Raw genomic sequence first — 15,985 nt, 5'->3', positions numbered from 1 at the left:
ACATGTTGCTGTGGTTAAGGAGGGGTTTGATGAGGTCCTAGAGGTCGACGAGGCGTTCTGTACTACTGTACTACTGTATACATGTTGCTGTGGTTTAGGAGGGGTTTGGTGAGGTCCTAGAGGTCAACGAGAGCGTTCTGTACTACTGTATACATGTTGCTGTGGTTTAGGAGGGGTTTGGTGAGGTCCTAGAGGTCAACGAGAGCGTTCTGTACTACTGTATACATGTTGCTGTGGTTTAGGAGGGGTTTGATGAGGTCCTAGAGGTCAAGGAGAGCGTTCTGTACTACTGTATACATGTTGCTGTGATTTAGGAGGGGTTTGATGAGGTCACAGAGGTCGACGAGAGCGTTCTGTACTACTGTACTACTGTATACATGTTGCTGTGGTTTAGGAGAGGTTTGATGAGGTCCTAGAGGTCGACGAGAGCGTTCTGTACTACTGTATACATGTTGCTGTGGTTTAGGAGGGGTTTGATGAGGTCCCAGAGATCAACGAGAGCGTTCTGTACTACTGTATACATGTTGCTGTGATTTAGGAGGGGTTTGATGAGGTCCTAGAGGTCAACGAGAGCGTTCTGTACTACTGTACTACTGTATACATGTTGCTGTGGTTTAGGAGGGGTTTGATGAGGTCCTAGAGGTCAACGAGAGCGTTCTGTACTACTGTATACATGTTGCTGTGGTTTAGGAGGGGTTTGATGAGGTCCCAGAGGTCGACGAGAGCGTTCTGTACTACTGTATACATGTTGCTGTGGTTTAGGAGGGGTTTGATGAGGTCCTAGAGGTCGACGAGAGCGTTCTGTCCTACTGTATACATGTTGCTGTGGTTTAGGAGGGGTTTGATGAGGTCCTAGAGGTCGACGAGAGCGTTCTGTACTACTGTACTACTGTATACATGTTGCTGTGGTTAAGGAGGGGTTTGATGAGGTCCTAGAGGTCGACGAGAGCGTTCTGTACTACTGTACTACTGTATACATGTTGCTGTGGTTTAGGAGGGGTTTGGTGAGGTCCTAGAGGTCAACGAGAGCGTTCTGTACTACTGTATACATGTTGCTGTGGTTTAGGAGGGGTTTGGTGAGGTCCTAGAGGTCAACGAGAGCGTTCTGTACTACTGTATACATGTTGCTGTGGTTTAGGAGGGGTTTGATGAGGTCCTAGAGGTCGACGAGAACGTTCTGTACTACTGTACTACTGTATACATGTTGCTGTGGTTTAGGAGGGGTTTGATGAGGTCCTAGAGGTCAAGGAGAGCGTTCTGTACTACTGTATACATGTTGCTGTGGTTTAGGAGGGGTTTGATGAGGTCACAGAGGTCGACGAGCGTTCTGTACTACTGTACTACTGTATACATGTTGCTGTGGTTTAGGAGGGGTTTGATGAGGTCCCAGAGATCAACGAGAGCGTTCTGTACTACTGTATACATGTTGCTGTGATTTAGGAGGGGTTTGATGAGGTCCTAGAGGTCAACGAGAGCGTTCTGTACTACTGTACTACTGTATACATGTTGCTGTGGTTTAGGAGGGGTTTGATGAGGTCCTAGAGGTCAACGAGAGCGTTCTGTACTACTGTATACATGTTGCTGTGGTTTAGGAGGGGTTTGATGAGGTCCCAGAGGTCGACGAGAGCGTTCTGTACTACTGTACTACTGTATACATGTTGCTGTGGTTTAGGAGGGGTTTGATGAGGTCCTAGAGGTCGACGAGAGCGTTCTGTCCTACTGTATACATGTTGCTGTGGTTTAGGAGGGGTTTTAATGAGGTCCTAGAGGTCGACGAGAGCGTTCTGTACTACTGTACTACTGTATACATGTTGCTGTGGTTTAGGAGGGGTTTGATGAGGTCCTAGAGGTCAACGAGAGCGTTCTGTACAACTGTACTACTGTATACATGTTGCTGTTGTTTAGGAGGGGTTTGATGAGGTCCTAGAGGTCGACGAGAGCGTTCTGTACTACTGTATACATGTTGCTGTGGTTTAGGAGGGGTTTGATGAGGTCCTAGAGGTCGACGAGAGCGTTCTGTACTACTGTACTACTGTATACATGTTGCTGTGGTTAAGGAGGGGTTTGATGAGGTCCTAGAGGTCGACGAGAGCGTTCTGTACTACTGTACTACTGTATACATGTTGCTGTGGTTTAGGAGGGGTTTGGTGAGGTCCTAGAGGTCAACGAGAGCGTTCTGTCCTACTGTATACATGTTGCTGTGGTTTAGGAGGGGTTTGATGAGGTCCTAGAGGTCTACGAGAGCGTTCTGTACTACTGTATACATGTTGCTGTGGTTTAGGAGCGGTTTGATGAGGTCCCAGAGGTCGACGAGAGCGTTCTGTACTAATGTATACATGTTGCTGTGGTTTAGGAGGGGTTTGATGAGGTCCCAGAGGTCGACGAGAGCGTTCTGTACTACTGTATACATGTTGCTGTGGTTTAGGAGCGGTTTGATGAGGTCCTAGAGGTCGACGAGAGCGTTCTGTACTACTGTATACATGTTGCTGTGGTTTAGGAGGGGTTTGATGAGGTCCTAGAGATCGACGAGAGCGTTCTGTACTACTGTATACATGTTGCTGTGGTTTAGGAAGGGTTTGATGTGGTCCTAGAGGTCGACGAGAGCGTTCTGTACTACTGTACTACTGTATACATGTTGCTGTGGTTAGGAGGGGTTTGATGAGGTCCTAGAGGTCAACTAGAGCGTTCTGTACAATTGTACTACTGTATACATGTTGCTGTGGTTTAGGAGGGGTTTGATGAGGTCCTAGAGGTCGACGAGAGCGTTCTGTACTACTGTATACATGTTGCTGTGGTTTAGGAGGGGTTTGATGAGGTCCTAGAGGTCGACGAGAGCGTTCTGTACTACTGTACTACTGTATACATGTTGCTGTGGTTTAGGAGGGGTTTGATGAGGTCCTAGAGGTCAACGAGAGCGTTCTGTACTACTGTATACATGTTGCTGTGTTTTAGGAGGGGTTTGATGAGGTCCTAGAGGTCGACGAGAACATTCTGTCCTACTGTACTACTGTATACATGTTGCTGTGGTTTAGGAGGGGTTTGATGAGGTCCTAGAGGTTGACGAGAGCGTTCTGTACTACTGTATACATGTTGCTGTGGTTTAGGAGGGGTTTGATGAGGTCCTAGAGGTCAACGAGAGCGTTCTGTACTACTGTATACATGTTGCTGTGGTTTAGGAGGGGTTTGATGAGGTCCTAGAGGTCAACGAGAGCGTTCTGTACTACTGTATACATGTTGCTGTGTTTTATGAGGGGTTTGATGAGGTCCTAGAGGTCGACGAGAACATTCTGTCCTACTGTACTACTGTATACATGTTGCTGTGGTTTAGGAGGGGTTTGATGAGGTCCTAGAGGTCGACGAGAGCGTTCTGTACTACTGTATACATGTTGCTGTGGTTTAGGAGGGGTTTGATGAGGTCCTAGAGGTCAACGAGAGCGTTCTGTACTACTGTATACATGTTGCTGTGTTTTAGGAGGGGTTTGATGAGGTCCTAGAGGTCGACGAGACATTCTGTCCTACTGTACTACTGTATACATGTTGCTGTGGTTTAGGAGGGGTTTGATGAGGTCCTAGAGGTTGACGAGAGCGTTCTGTACTACTGTATACATGTTGCTGTGGTTTAGGAGGGGTTTGATGAGGTCCTAGAGGTCAACGAGAGCGTTCTGTACTACTGTATACATGTTGCTGTGGTTTAGGAGGGGTTTGATGAGGTCCTAGAGGTCAACGAGAGCGTTCTGTACTACTGTATACATGTTGCTGTGTTTTAGGAGGGGTTTGATGAGGTGCTAGAGGTCAACGAGAGCGTTCTGTACTACTGTACTACTTTATACATGTTGCTGTGGTTTAGGAGGGGTTTGATGAGGTCACAGAGGTCAACGAGAACATTCTGTCTACTGTACTACTGAATACATGTTGCTGTGGTTTAGGAGGGGTTTGATGAGGTCCTAGAGGTCAACGAGAGCGTTCTGTACTACTGTACTACTGTATACATGTTGCTGTGGTTTAGGAGGGGTTTGATGAGGTCCTAGAGGTCAACGAGAGCGTTCTGTACTACTGTATACATGTTGCTGTGGTTTAGGAGGGTTTGATGAGGTCCTGAGGTCTGTTCTGTACTACTGTTACATGTTGCTGTGGTTTAGGAGGGGTTTGATGAGGTCCTAGAGGTCAACGAGAGCGTTCTGTACTACTGTATACATGTTGCTGTGGTTTAGGAGGGTTTGATGAGGTCCTAGAGGTCGACGAGAGCGTTCTGTACTACTGTACTACTGTATACATGTTGCTGTGGTTTAGGAGGGGTTTGATGAGGTCCCAGAGGTCAACGAGAGCGTTCTGTACTACTGTATACATGTTGCTGTGATTTAGGAGGGGTTTGATGAGGTCCTAGAGGTCAACGAGAGCGTTCTGTACTACTGTACTACTGTATACATGTTGCTGTGGTTTAGGAGGGGTTTGATGAGGTCCTAGAGGTCAACGAGAGCGTTCTGTACTACTGTATACATGTTGCTGTGGTTTAGGAGGGGTTTGATGAGGTCCCAGAGGTCGACGAGAGCGTTCTGTACTACTGTACTACTGTATACATGTTGCTGTGGTTTAGGAGGGGTTTGATGAGGTCCTAGAGGTCGACGAGAGCGTTCTGTCCTACTGTATACATGTTGCTGTGGTTTAGGAGGGGTTTTAATGAGGTCCTAGAGGTCGACGAGAGCGTTCTGTACTACTGTACTACTGTATACATGTTGCTGTGGTTTAGGAGGGGTTTGATGAGGTCCTAGAGGTCAACGAGAGCGTTCTGTACAACTGTACTACTGTATACATGTTGCTGTTGTTTAGGAGGGGTTTGATGAGGTCCTAGAGGTCAACGAGAGCGTTCTGTACTACTGTATACATGTTGCTGTGGTTTAGGAGGGGTTTGATGAGGTCCTAGAGGTCGACGAGAGCGTTCTGTACTACTGTACTACTGTATACATGTTGCTGTGGTTAAGGAGGGGTTTGATGAGGTCCTAGAGGTCGACGAGAGCGTTCTGTACTACTGTACTACTGTATACATGTTGCTGTGGTTTAGGAGGGGTTTGGTGAGGTCCTAGAGGTCAACGAGAGCGTCTGTCCTACTGTATACATGTTGCTGTGGTTTAGGAGGGGTTTGATGAGGTCCTAGAGGTCTGAGAGCGTTCTGTACTACTGTATACATGTTGCTGTGGTTTAGGAGCGGTTTGATGAGGTCCCAGAGGTCGACGAGAGCGTTCTGTACTAATGTATACATGTTGCTGTGGTTTAGGAGGGGTTTGATGAGGTCCCAGAGGTCGACGAGAGCGTTCTGTACTACTGTATACATGTTGCTGTGGTTTAGGAGCGGTTTGATGAGGTCCTAGAGGTCGACGAGAGCGTTCTGTACTACTGTATACATGTTGCTGTGGTTTAGGAGGGGTTTGATGAGGTCCTAGAGATCGACGAGAGCGTTCTGTACTACTGTATACATGTTGCTGTGGTTTAGGAAGGGTTTGATGTGGTCCTAGAGGTCGACGAGAGCGTTCTGTACTACTGTACTACTGTATACATGTTGCTGTGGTTTAGGAGGGGTTTGATGAGGTCCTAGAGGTCAACTAGAGCGTTCTGTACAATTGTACTACTGTATACATGTTGCTGTGGTTTAGGAGGGGTTTGATGAGGTCCTAGAGGTCGACGAGAGCGTTCTGTACTACTGTATACATGTTGCTGTGGTTTAGGAGGGGTTTGATGAGGTCCTAGAGGTCGACGAGAGCGTTCTGTACTACTGTACTACTGTATACATGTTGCTGTGGTTTAGGAGGGTTTGATGAGGTCCTAGAGGTCAACGAGAGCGTTCTGTACTACTGTATACATGTTGCTGTGTTTTAGGAGGGGTTTGATGAGGTCCTAGAGGTCGACGAGAACATTCTGTCCTACTGTACTACTGTATACATGTTGCTGTGGTTTAGGAGGGGTTTGATGAGGTCCTAGAGGTTGACGAGAGCGTTCTGTACTACTGTATACATGTTGCTGTGGTTTAGGAGGGGTTTGATGAGGTCCTAGAGGTCAACGAGAGCGTTCTGTACTACTGTATACATGTTGCTGTGGTTTAGGAGGGGTTTGATGAGGTCCTAGAGGTCAACGAGAGCGTTCTGTACTACTGTATACATGTTGCTGTGGTTTAGAGGGGTTTGATGAGGTCCTAGAGGTCGACGAGAACATTCTGTCCTACTGTACTACTGTATACATGTTGCTGTGGTTTAGGAGGGGTTTGATGAGGTCCTAGAGGTCGACGAGAGCGTTCTGTACTACTGTATACATGTTGCTGTGGTTTAGGAGGGGTTTGATGAGGTCCTAGAGGTCAACGAGAGCGTTCTGTACTACTGTATACATGTTGCTGTGTTTTAGGAGGGGTTTGATGAGGTCCTAGAGGTCGACGAGGACATTCTGTCCTACTGTACTACTGTATACATGTTGCTGTGGTTTAGGAGGGGTTTGATGAGGTCCTAGAAGTTGACGAGAGCGTTCTGTACTACTGTATACATGTTGCTGTGGTTTAGGAGGGGTTTGATGAGGTCCTAGAGGTCAACGAGAGCGTTCTGTACTACTGTATACATGTTGCTGTGGTTTAGGAGGGGTTTGATGAGGTCCTAGAGGTCAACGAGAGCGTTCTGTACTACCGTATACATGTTGCTGTGTTTTAGGAGGGGTTTGATGAGGTGCTAGAGGTCAACGAGAGCGTTCTGTACTACTGTACTACTTTATACATGTTGCTGTGGTTTAGGAGGGGTTTGATGAGGTCACAGAGGTCAACGAGAACATTCTGTCCTACTGTACTACTGAATACATGTTGCTGTGGTTTAGGAGGGGTTTGATGAGGTCCTAGAGGTCGACGAGAGCGTTCTGTACTACTGTACTACTGTATACATGTTGCTGTGGTTTAGGAGGGGTTTGGTGAGGTCCTAGAGGTCAACGAGAGCGTTCTGTACTACTGTATACATGTTGCTGTGGTTTAGGAGGGGTTTGATGAGGTCCTAGAGGTCGACGAGAGCGTTCTGTACTACTGTATACATGTTGCTGTGGTTTAGGAGGGGTTTGATGAGGTCCTAGAGGTCAACGAGAGCGTTCTGTACTACTGTATACATGTTGCTGTGGTTTAGGAGGGGTTTGATGAGGTCCTAGAGGTCAACGAGAGCGTTCTGTACTACTGTATACATGTTGCTGTGGTTTAGGAGGGGTTTGATGAGGTCACAGAGGTCGACGAGAGCGTTCTGTACTACTGTACTACTGTATACATGTTGCTGTGGTTTAGGAGGGGTTTGATGAGGTCCCAGAGATCAACGAGAGCGTTCTGTACTACTGTATACATGTTGCTGTGATTTAGGAGGGGTTTGATGAGGTCCTAGAGGTCAACGAGAGCGTTCTGTACTACTGTACTACTGTATACATGTTGCTGTGGTTTAGGAGGGGTTTGATGAGGTCCTAGAGGTCAACGAGAGCGTTCTGTACTACCGTATACATGTTGCTGTGTTTTAGGAGGGGTTTGATGAGGTGCTAGAGGTCAACGAGAGCGTTCTGTACTACTGTACTACTTTATACATGTTGCTGTGGTTTAGGAGGGGTTTGATGAGGTCACAGAGGTCAACGAGAACATTCTGTCCTACTGTACTACTGTATACATGTTGCTGTGGTTTAGGAGGGGTTTGATGAGGTCCTAGAGGTCGACGAGAGCGTTCTGTACTACTGTATACATGTTGCTGTGGTTTAGGAGGGGTTTGATGAGGTCCCAGAGATCAACGAGAGCGTTCTGTACTACTGTATACATGTTGCTGTGATTTAGGAGGGGTTTGATGAGGTCCTAGAGGTCAACGAGAGCGTTCTGTACTACTGTACTACTGTATACATGTTGCTGTGGTTTAGGAGGGGTTTGATGAGGTCCTAGAGGTCAACGAGAGCGTTCTGTACTACCGTATACATGTTGCTGTGTTTTAGGAGGGGTTTGATGAGGTGCTAGAGGTCAACGAGAGCGTTCTGTACTACTGTACTACTGTATACATGTTGCTGTGGTTTAGGAGGGGTTTGATGAGGTCACAGAGGTCAACGAGAACATTCTGTCCTACTGTACTACTGTATACATGTTGCTGTGGTTTAGGAGGGTTTGATGAGGTCCTAGAGGTCGACGAGAGCGTTCTGTACTACTGTATACATGTTGCTGTGGTTTAGGAGGGGTTTGATGAGGTCCCAGAGGTCGACGAGAGCGTTCTGTACTACTGTACTACTGTATACATGTTGCATGTTGCTGTGGTTTAGGAAGGGTTTGATGAGGTCCTAGAGGTCGGCGTTCTGTACTACTGTACTACTGTATACATGTTGCTGTGGTTTAGGAGGGGTTTGATGAGGTCCTAGAGGTCAACGAGAGCGTTCTGTACTACTGTACTACTGTATACATGTTGCTGTGGTTTAGGAGGGGTTTGATGAGGTCCTAGAGGTCGACGAGAGCGTTCTGTACTACTGTATACATGTTGCTGTGGTTTAGGAGGGTTTGATGAGGTCCTAGAGGTCAACGAGAGCGTTCTGTACTACTGTATACATGTTGCTGTGGTTTAGGAGGGGTTTGGTGAGGTCCTAGAGGTCAACGAGAGCGTTCTGTACTACTGTATACATGTTGCTGTGGTTTAGGAGGGGTTTGATGAGGTCCTAGAGGTCAAGGAGAGCGTTCTGTACTACTGTATACATGTTGCTGTGGTTTAGGAGGGGTTTGATGAGGTCACAGAGGTCGACGAGAGCGTTCTGTACTACTGTACTACTGTATACATGTTGCTGTGGTTTAGGAGGGGTTTGATGAGGTCCCAGAGATCAACGAGAGCGTTCTGTACTACTGTATACATGTTGCTGTGATTTAGGAGGGGTTTGATGAGGTCCTAGAGGTCAACGAGAGCGTTCTGTACTACTGTACTACTGTATACATGTTGCTGTGGTTTAGGAGGGGTTTGATGAGGTCCTAGAGGTCAACGAGAGCATTCTGTACTACTGTATACATGTTGCTGTGGTTTAGGAGGGGTTTGATGAGGTCCCAGAGGTCGACGAGAGCGTTCTGTACTACTGTACTACTGTATACATGTTGCTGTGGTTTAGGAGGGGTTTGATGAGGTCCTAGAGGTCGACGAGAGCGTTCTGTCCTACTGTATACATGTTGCTGTGGTTTAGGAGGGGTTTGATGAGGTCCTAGAGGTCAACGAGAGCGTTCTGTACTACTGTATACATGTTGCTGTGGTTTAGGAGGGGTTTGGTGAGGTCCTAGAGGTCGACGAGAGCGTTCTGTACTACTGTATACATGTTGCTGTGGTTTAGGAGGGGTTTGATGAGGTCACAGAGGTCGACGAGAGCGTTCTGTACTACTGTACTACTGTATACATGTTGCTGTGGTTTAGGAGGGGTTTGATGAGGTCCCAGAGATCAACGAGAGCGTTCTGTACTACTGTATACATGTTGCTGTGATTTCGGAGGGGTTTGATGAGGTCCTAGAGGTCAACGAGAGCGTTCTGTACTACTGTACTACTGTATACATGTTGCTGTGGTTTAGGAGGGGTTTGATGAGGTCCTAGAGGTCAACGAGAGCGTTCTGTACTACCGTATACATGTTGCTGTGTTTTAGGAGGGGTTTGATGAGGTGCTAGAGGTCAACGAGAGCGTTCTGTGTACTACTGTACTACTTTATACATGTTGCTGTGGTTTAGGAGGGTTTGATGAGGTCACAGAGGTCAACGAGAACATTCTGTCCTACTGTACTACTGTATACATGTTGCTGTGGTTTAGGAGGGGTTTGATGAGGTCCTAGAGGTCGACGAGAGCGTTCTGTACTACTGTATACATGTTGCTGTGGTTTAGGAGGGGTTTGATGAGGTCCTAGAGGTCGACGAGAGCGTTCTGTACTACTGTACTACTGTATACATGTTGCTGTGGTTTAGGAAGGGTTTGATGTGGTCCTAGAGGTCGACGAGAGCGTTCTGTACTACTGTACTACTGTATACATGTTGCTGTGGTTTAGGAGGGGTTTGATGAGGTCCTAGAGGTCGACGAGAGCGTTCTGTACTACTGTACTACTGTATACATGTTGCTGTGGTTTAGGAGGGGTTTGATGAGGTCCTAGAGGTCGACGAGAGCGTTCTGTACTACTGTATACATGTTGCTGTGGTTTAGGAGGGGTTTGATGAGGTCCTAGAGGTCAACGAGAGCGTTCTGTACTACTGTATACATGTTGCTGTGGTTTAGGAGGGGTTTGGTGAGGTCCTAGAGGTCAACGAGAGCGTTCTGTACTACTGTATACATGTTGCTGTGGTTTAGGAGGGGTTTGATGAGGTCCTAGAGGTCAAGGAGAGCGTTCTGTACTACTGTATACATGTTGCTGTGGTTTAGGAGGGGTTTGATGAGGTCACAGAGGTCGACGAGAGCGTTCTGTACTACTGTACTACTGTATACATGTTGCTGTGGTTTAGGAGGGGTTTGATGAGGTCCCAGAGATCAACGAGAGCGTTCTGTACTACTGTATACATGTTGCTGTGATTTAGGAGGGGTTTGATGAGGTCCTAGAGGTCAACGAGAGCGTTCTGTACTACTGTACTACTGTATACATGTTGCTGTGGTTTAGGAGGGGTTTGATGAGGTCCTAGAGGTCAACGAGAGCATTCTGTACTACTGTATACATGTTGCTGTGGTTTAGGAGGGGTTTGATGAGGTCCCAGAGGTCGACGAGAGCGTTCTGTACTACTGTACTACTGTATACATGTTGCTGTGGTTTAGGAGGGGTTTGATGAGGTCCTAGAGGTCGACGAGAGCGTTCTGTCCTACTGTATACATGTTGCTGTGGTTTAGGAGGGGTTTGATGAGGTCCTAGAGGTCGACGAGAGCGTTCTGTACTACTGTATACATGTTGCTGTGGTTTAGGAGCGGTTTGATGAGGTCCCAGAGGTCGACGAGAGCGTTCTGTACTATTGTATACATGTTGCTGTGGTTTAGGAGGGGATTGATGAGGTCCCAGAGGTCGACGAGAGCGTTCTGTACTACTGTATACATGTTGCTGTGGTTTAGGAGCGGTTTGATGAGGTCCTAGAGGTCGACGAGAGCGTTCTGTACTATTGTATACATGTTGCTGTGGTTTAGGAGGGGTTTGATGAGGTCCTAGAGGTCGACGACAGCGTTCTGTACTACTGTACTACTGTATACATGTTGCTGTGGTTTAGGAGGGGTTTGATGAGGTCCTAGAGATCGACGAGAGCGTTCTGTACTACTGTATACATGTTGCTGTGGTTTAGGAGGGGATTGATGAGGTCCTAGAGGTCGACGAGAGCGTTCTGTACTATTGTATACATGTTGCTGTGGTTTAGGAGGGGTTTGATGAGGTCCTAGAGGTCGACGACAGCGTTCTGTACTACTGTACTACTGTATACATGTTGCTGTGGTTTAGGAGGGGTTTGATGAGGTCCTAGAGATCGACGAGAGCGTTCTGTACTACTGTATACATGTTGCTGTGGTTAGGAGGGGTTTGATGAGGTCCTAGAGGTCGACGAGAACATTCTGTCCTACTGTACTACTGTATACATGTTGCTGTGGTTTAGGAGGGGTTTGATGAGGTCCTAGAGGTCGACGAGAGCGTTCTGTACTACTGTATACATGTTGCTGTGGTTTAGGAGGGGTTTGATGAGGTCCTAGAGGTCGACGAGAGCGTTCTGTACTACTGTATACATGTTGCTGTGGTTTAGGAGGGGTTTGATGAGGTGCCAGAGGTCGACGAGAACGTTCTGTACTACTGTACTACTGTATACATGTTGCTGTGGTTTAGGAGGGGTTTGATGAGGTCCTAGAGATCGACGAGAGCGTTCTGCAGGACACGCGGTACGATATGGTGGAGTTCGCAAAGAAATACTTTAGACAACCGGCTGCTAAGGGGTAAGCACACACACACCACTCACACACACATCAAACATACACACATACACACACACACACACACACACACACACACACACACACACACACACACACACACACACACACACACACACACACACACACACACACACACACACACACACACACCACTCACGCACACATCAAACACACACACACCACTCACACACCTTCCACTGTGTCCCTCAGAAGTGAGTGTTTATCTGTGGTCCCTCCCCCACAGGGCCTCTGTGAGTGTTTATCTGTGGTTCCTCCCCACAGGGCCTCTGTGAGTGTTTATCTGTGGTTCCTCCCCACAGGGCCTTTGTGAGTGTGTATCTGTGGTTCCTCCCCACAGGGCCTCTGTGAGTGTTTATCTGTGGTTCCTCCCACAGGGCCTCTGTGAGTGTTTATCTGTGGTCCCTCCCCACAGGGCCTCTGTGAGTGTTTATCTGTGGTTCCTCCCCACAGGGCCTCTGTGAAGTCCAAGAAGCCCAAAGACACCAGAGATCCCTTTGAAATGGTCAGGTTCTCCAAGGTAACACATTATAACACATTATAACACATTATAACACATTATAACACATTATAACACTTTAATATACATTATAACACATCAGGTTCTCCAAGGTAACACATTATAACACATTATAACACATTATAACACAACATAACACAATATAACACATTATAACACAATATAACACATTATAACACATTATAACACATTATAACACAATATAACACATTATAACACATTATAACACATTATAACACATTATAACACATCAGGTTCTCCAAGGTAACACATTATAACACAATATAACACATTATAACACATTATAACACAATATAACACATTATAACACTTTAAAATACATTATAACACATCAAGTTCTCAAAGGTAACACATTATAACACAATATAACACATTATAACACATTATAACACAATATAACACATTATAACACATTATAACACATTATAACACATTATAACACATTATAACACATTATAACACAATATAACACATTATAACACAATATAACACATTATAACACATTATAACACATTATAACACATTATAACACATTATAACACATCAAGTTCTCCAAGGTAACACATTATAACACAATATAACACATTATAACACATTATAACACAATATAACACATTATAACACAATATAACACATTATAACACATTATAACACATTATAACACATTATAACACATCAGGTTCTCCAAGGTAACACATTATAACACATTATAACACATTATAACACAATATAACACATTATAACACATTATAATACATTATAACACATCAGGTTCTCCAAGGTAACACATTATAACACATTATAACACATTATAACACATTATAACACATTATAACACAACATAACACATTATAACACAATATAACACATTATAACACATTATAATACATTATAACACATCAGGTTCTCCAAGGTAACACATTATAACACATTATAACACATTATAATACATTATAACACATTATAACACATTATAATACATTATAACACATCAGGTTCTCCAAGGTAACACATTATAACACATTATAACACAACATAACACATTATAACACATTATAACACAATATAACACATTATAACACATTATAACACATTATAACACAATATAACACATTATAACATATTATAACACATTATAACACATTATAACACATCAGGTTCTCCAAGGTAACACATTATAACACAATATAACACATTATAACACATTATAACACAATATAACACATTATAACACTTTAAAATACATTATAACACATCAAGTTCTCCAAGGTAACACATTATAACACAATATAACACATTATAACACATTATAACACAATATAACACATTATAACACATTATAACACAATATAACACATTATAACACATTATAACACATTATAACACATTATAACACATTATAACACTTCAGGTTCTCCAAGGTAACACATTATAACACAATATAACACATTATAACACATTATAACACAATATAACACATTATAACACATCAGGTTCTCCAAGGTAACACATTATAACACAATATAACACATTATAACACATTATAACACATTATAACACATTATAACACATCAGGTTCTCCAAGGTAACACATTATAACACAATATAACACATTATAACACATTATAACACAATATAACACATTATAACACATCAGGTTCTCCAAGGTAACACATTATAACACAATATAACACATTATAACACATTATAACACATTATAACACATTATAACACAATATAACACATTATAACACTTTAAAATACATTATAACACATCAGGTTCTCCAAGATAACACATTATAACACATTATAACACATTATAACACATTATAACACAATATAACACATTATAACACATTATAACACATTATAACACATTATAACACATCAGGTTCTTCAAGGTAACACATTATAACACATTATAACACATTATAACACAATATAACACATTATAACACATTATAACACATTATAACACATTATAACACATCAGGTTCTCCAAGGTAACACATTATAACACATTATAACACATTATAACACATTATAACACATTATAACACAACATAACACATTATAACACATTATAACACATTATAACACATTATAACACATTATAAAACATTATAACACATCAGGTTCTCCAATGTAACACATTATAACACATTATAACACATCAAGGTCTCCAAGGTAACACATTATAACACATTATAACACATTATAACACATTATAACACAATATAACACATTATAACACATCAGGTTCTCAAAGGTAACACATTATAACACATTATAACACATTATAACACATCAGGTTCTCCAAGGTAACACATAACACATTATAACACATTATAACACATTATAACACATTATAACACATTATAACACTTCAGGTTCTCCAAGGTAACACAATATAACACATTATAACACATTATAACACAGTATAACACATTATAACACAATATAACACATTATAACACATTATAACACATTATAACACATTATAACACATCAAGTTCTCCAAGGTAACACATTATAACACAATATAACACATTATAACACATTATAACACATTATAACACATTATAACACATCAAGTTCTCCAAGGTAACACATTATAACACAATATAACACATTATAACACATTATAACACATTATAACACAACATAACACATTATAACACATTATAACACATTATAACACAATATAACACATCATAACACATTATAACACATTATAACACATTATAACACATTATAACACAACATAACACATTATAACACATTATAACTGATTATAACACATTATAACACATTATAACACATTATAACACATTATAATACATTATAACACATTATAACACATTATAACACATTCTAACACATTATAACACATTATAACACATTATAACACATCAAGTTCTCCAAGGTAACACATTATAACACAATATAACACATTATAACACATTATAACACATTATAACACATTATAACACAATATAACACAACATAACATTATAACACATTGTAACACATTATAACACATTATAACACATTATAACACATTATAACACATTATAACACATCAAGTTCTCCAAGGTAACACATTATAACACAATATAACACATTATAACACATTATAACACATTATAACACAACATAACACATTATAACACATTATAATACATTATAACACATTATAACACATTATAACACAACATAACACATTATAACATATTATAATACATTATAACACATTATAACACATACCCTAACTGTTTTATTATACCTAATTATACCTTATATCATAAGCCTTAAGTAGTTAACTATAGTTCCATTATATCTCTTTCCCCCCCAGTCTCCACTGTCTGAATCTCTGATAGAGTTCACTGATCCTGCTATGAACAGAGTGGCTACAGACATCTTCCTTTGTAAGTCATGTTTCACACTATGTCATGCTATGCCCATGCTTTGTCGTGCTATGTCATTTAATGCCTTTTT

At 42.5% G+C, this 15,985-nt stretch overlaps 1 protein-coding gene across 1 annotated transcript in view; it reads left to right on the top strand.

The window, feature by feature from the left end:
* Positions 1-15,985, top strand: part of LOC124021679 (unconventional myosin-XV-like) — a gene marked incomplete at its 3' end in the record, with an annotated part of 187,428 nt that overhangs the window by 157,180 nt on the left and 14,263 nt on the right. The window contains 3 exon segments of the mRNA XM_046336788.1: positions 12,211-12,293; positions 12,400-12,466; positions 15,843-15,915. Of these exon segments, the coding sequence (XP_046192744.1) occupies positions 12,211-12,293; positions 12,400-12,466; positions 15,843-15,915 (223 nt within the window).

This window comes from Oncorhynchus gorbuscha, unplaced genomic scaffold (assembly GCF_021184085.1).
Source record: "Oncorhynchus gorbuscha isolate QuinsamMale2020 ecotype Even-year unplaced genomic scaffold, OgorEven_v1.0 Un_scaffold_1159, whole genome shotgun sequence".
Lineage (NCBI taxonomy): Eukaryota > Metazoa > Chordata > Actinopteri > Salmoniformes > Salmonidae > Oncorhynchus > Oncorhynchus gorbuscha.
This window is presented reverse-complemented; position numbering and strand designations above follow the sequence as displayed.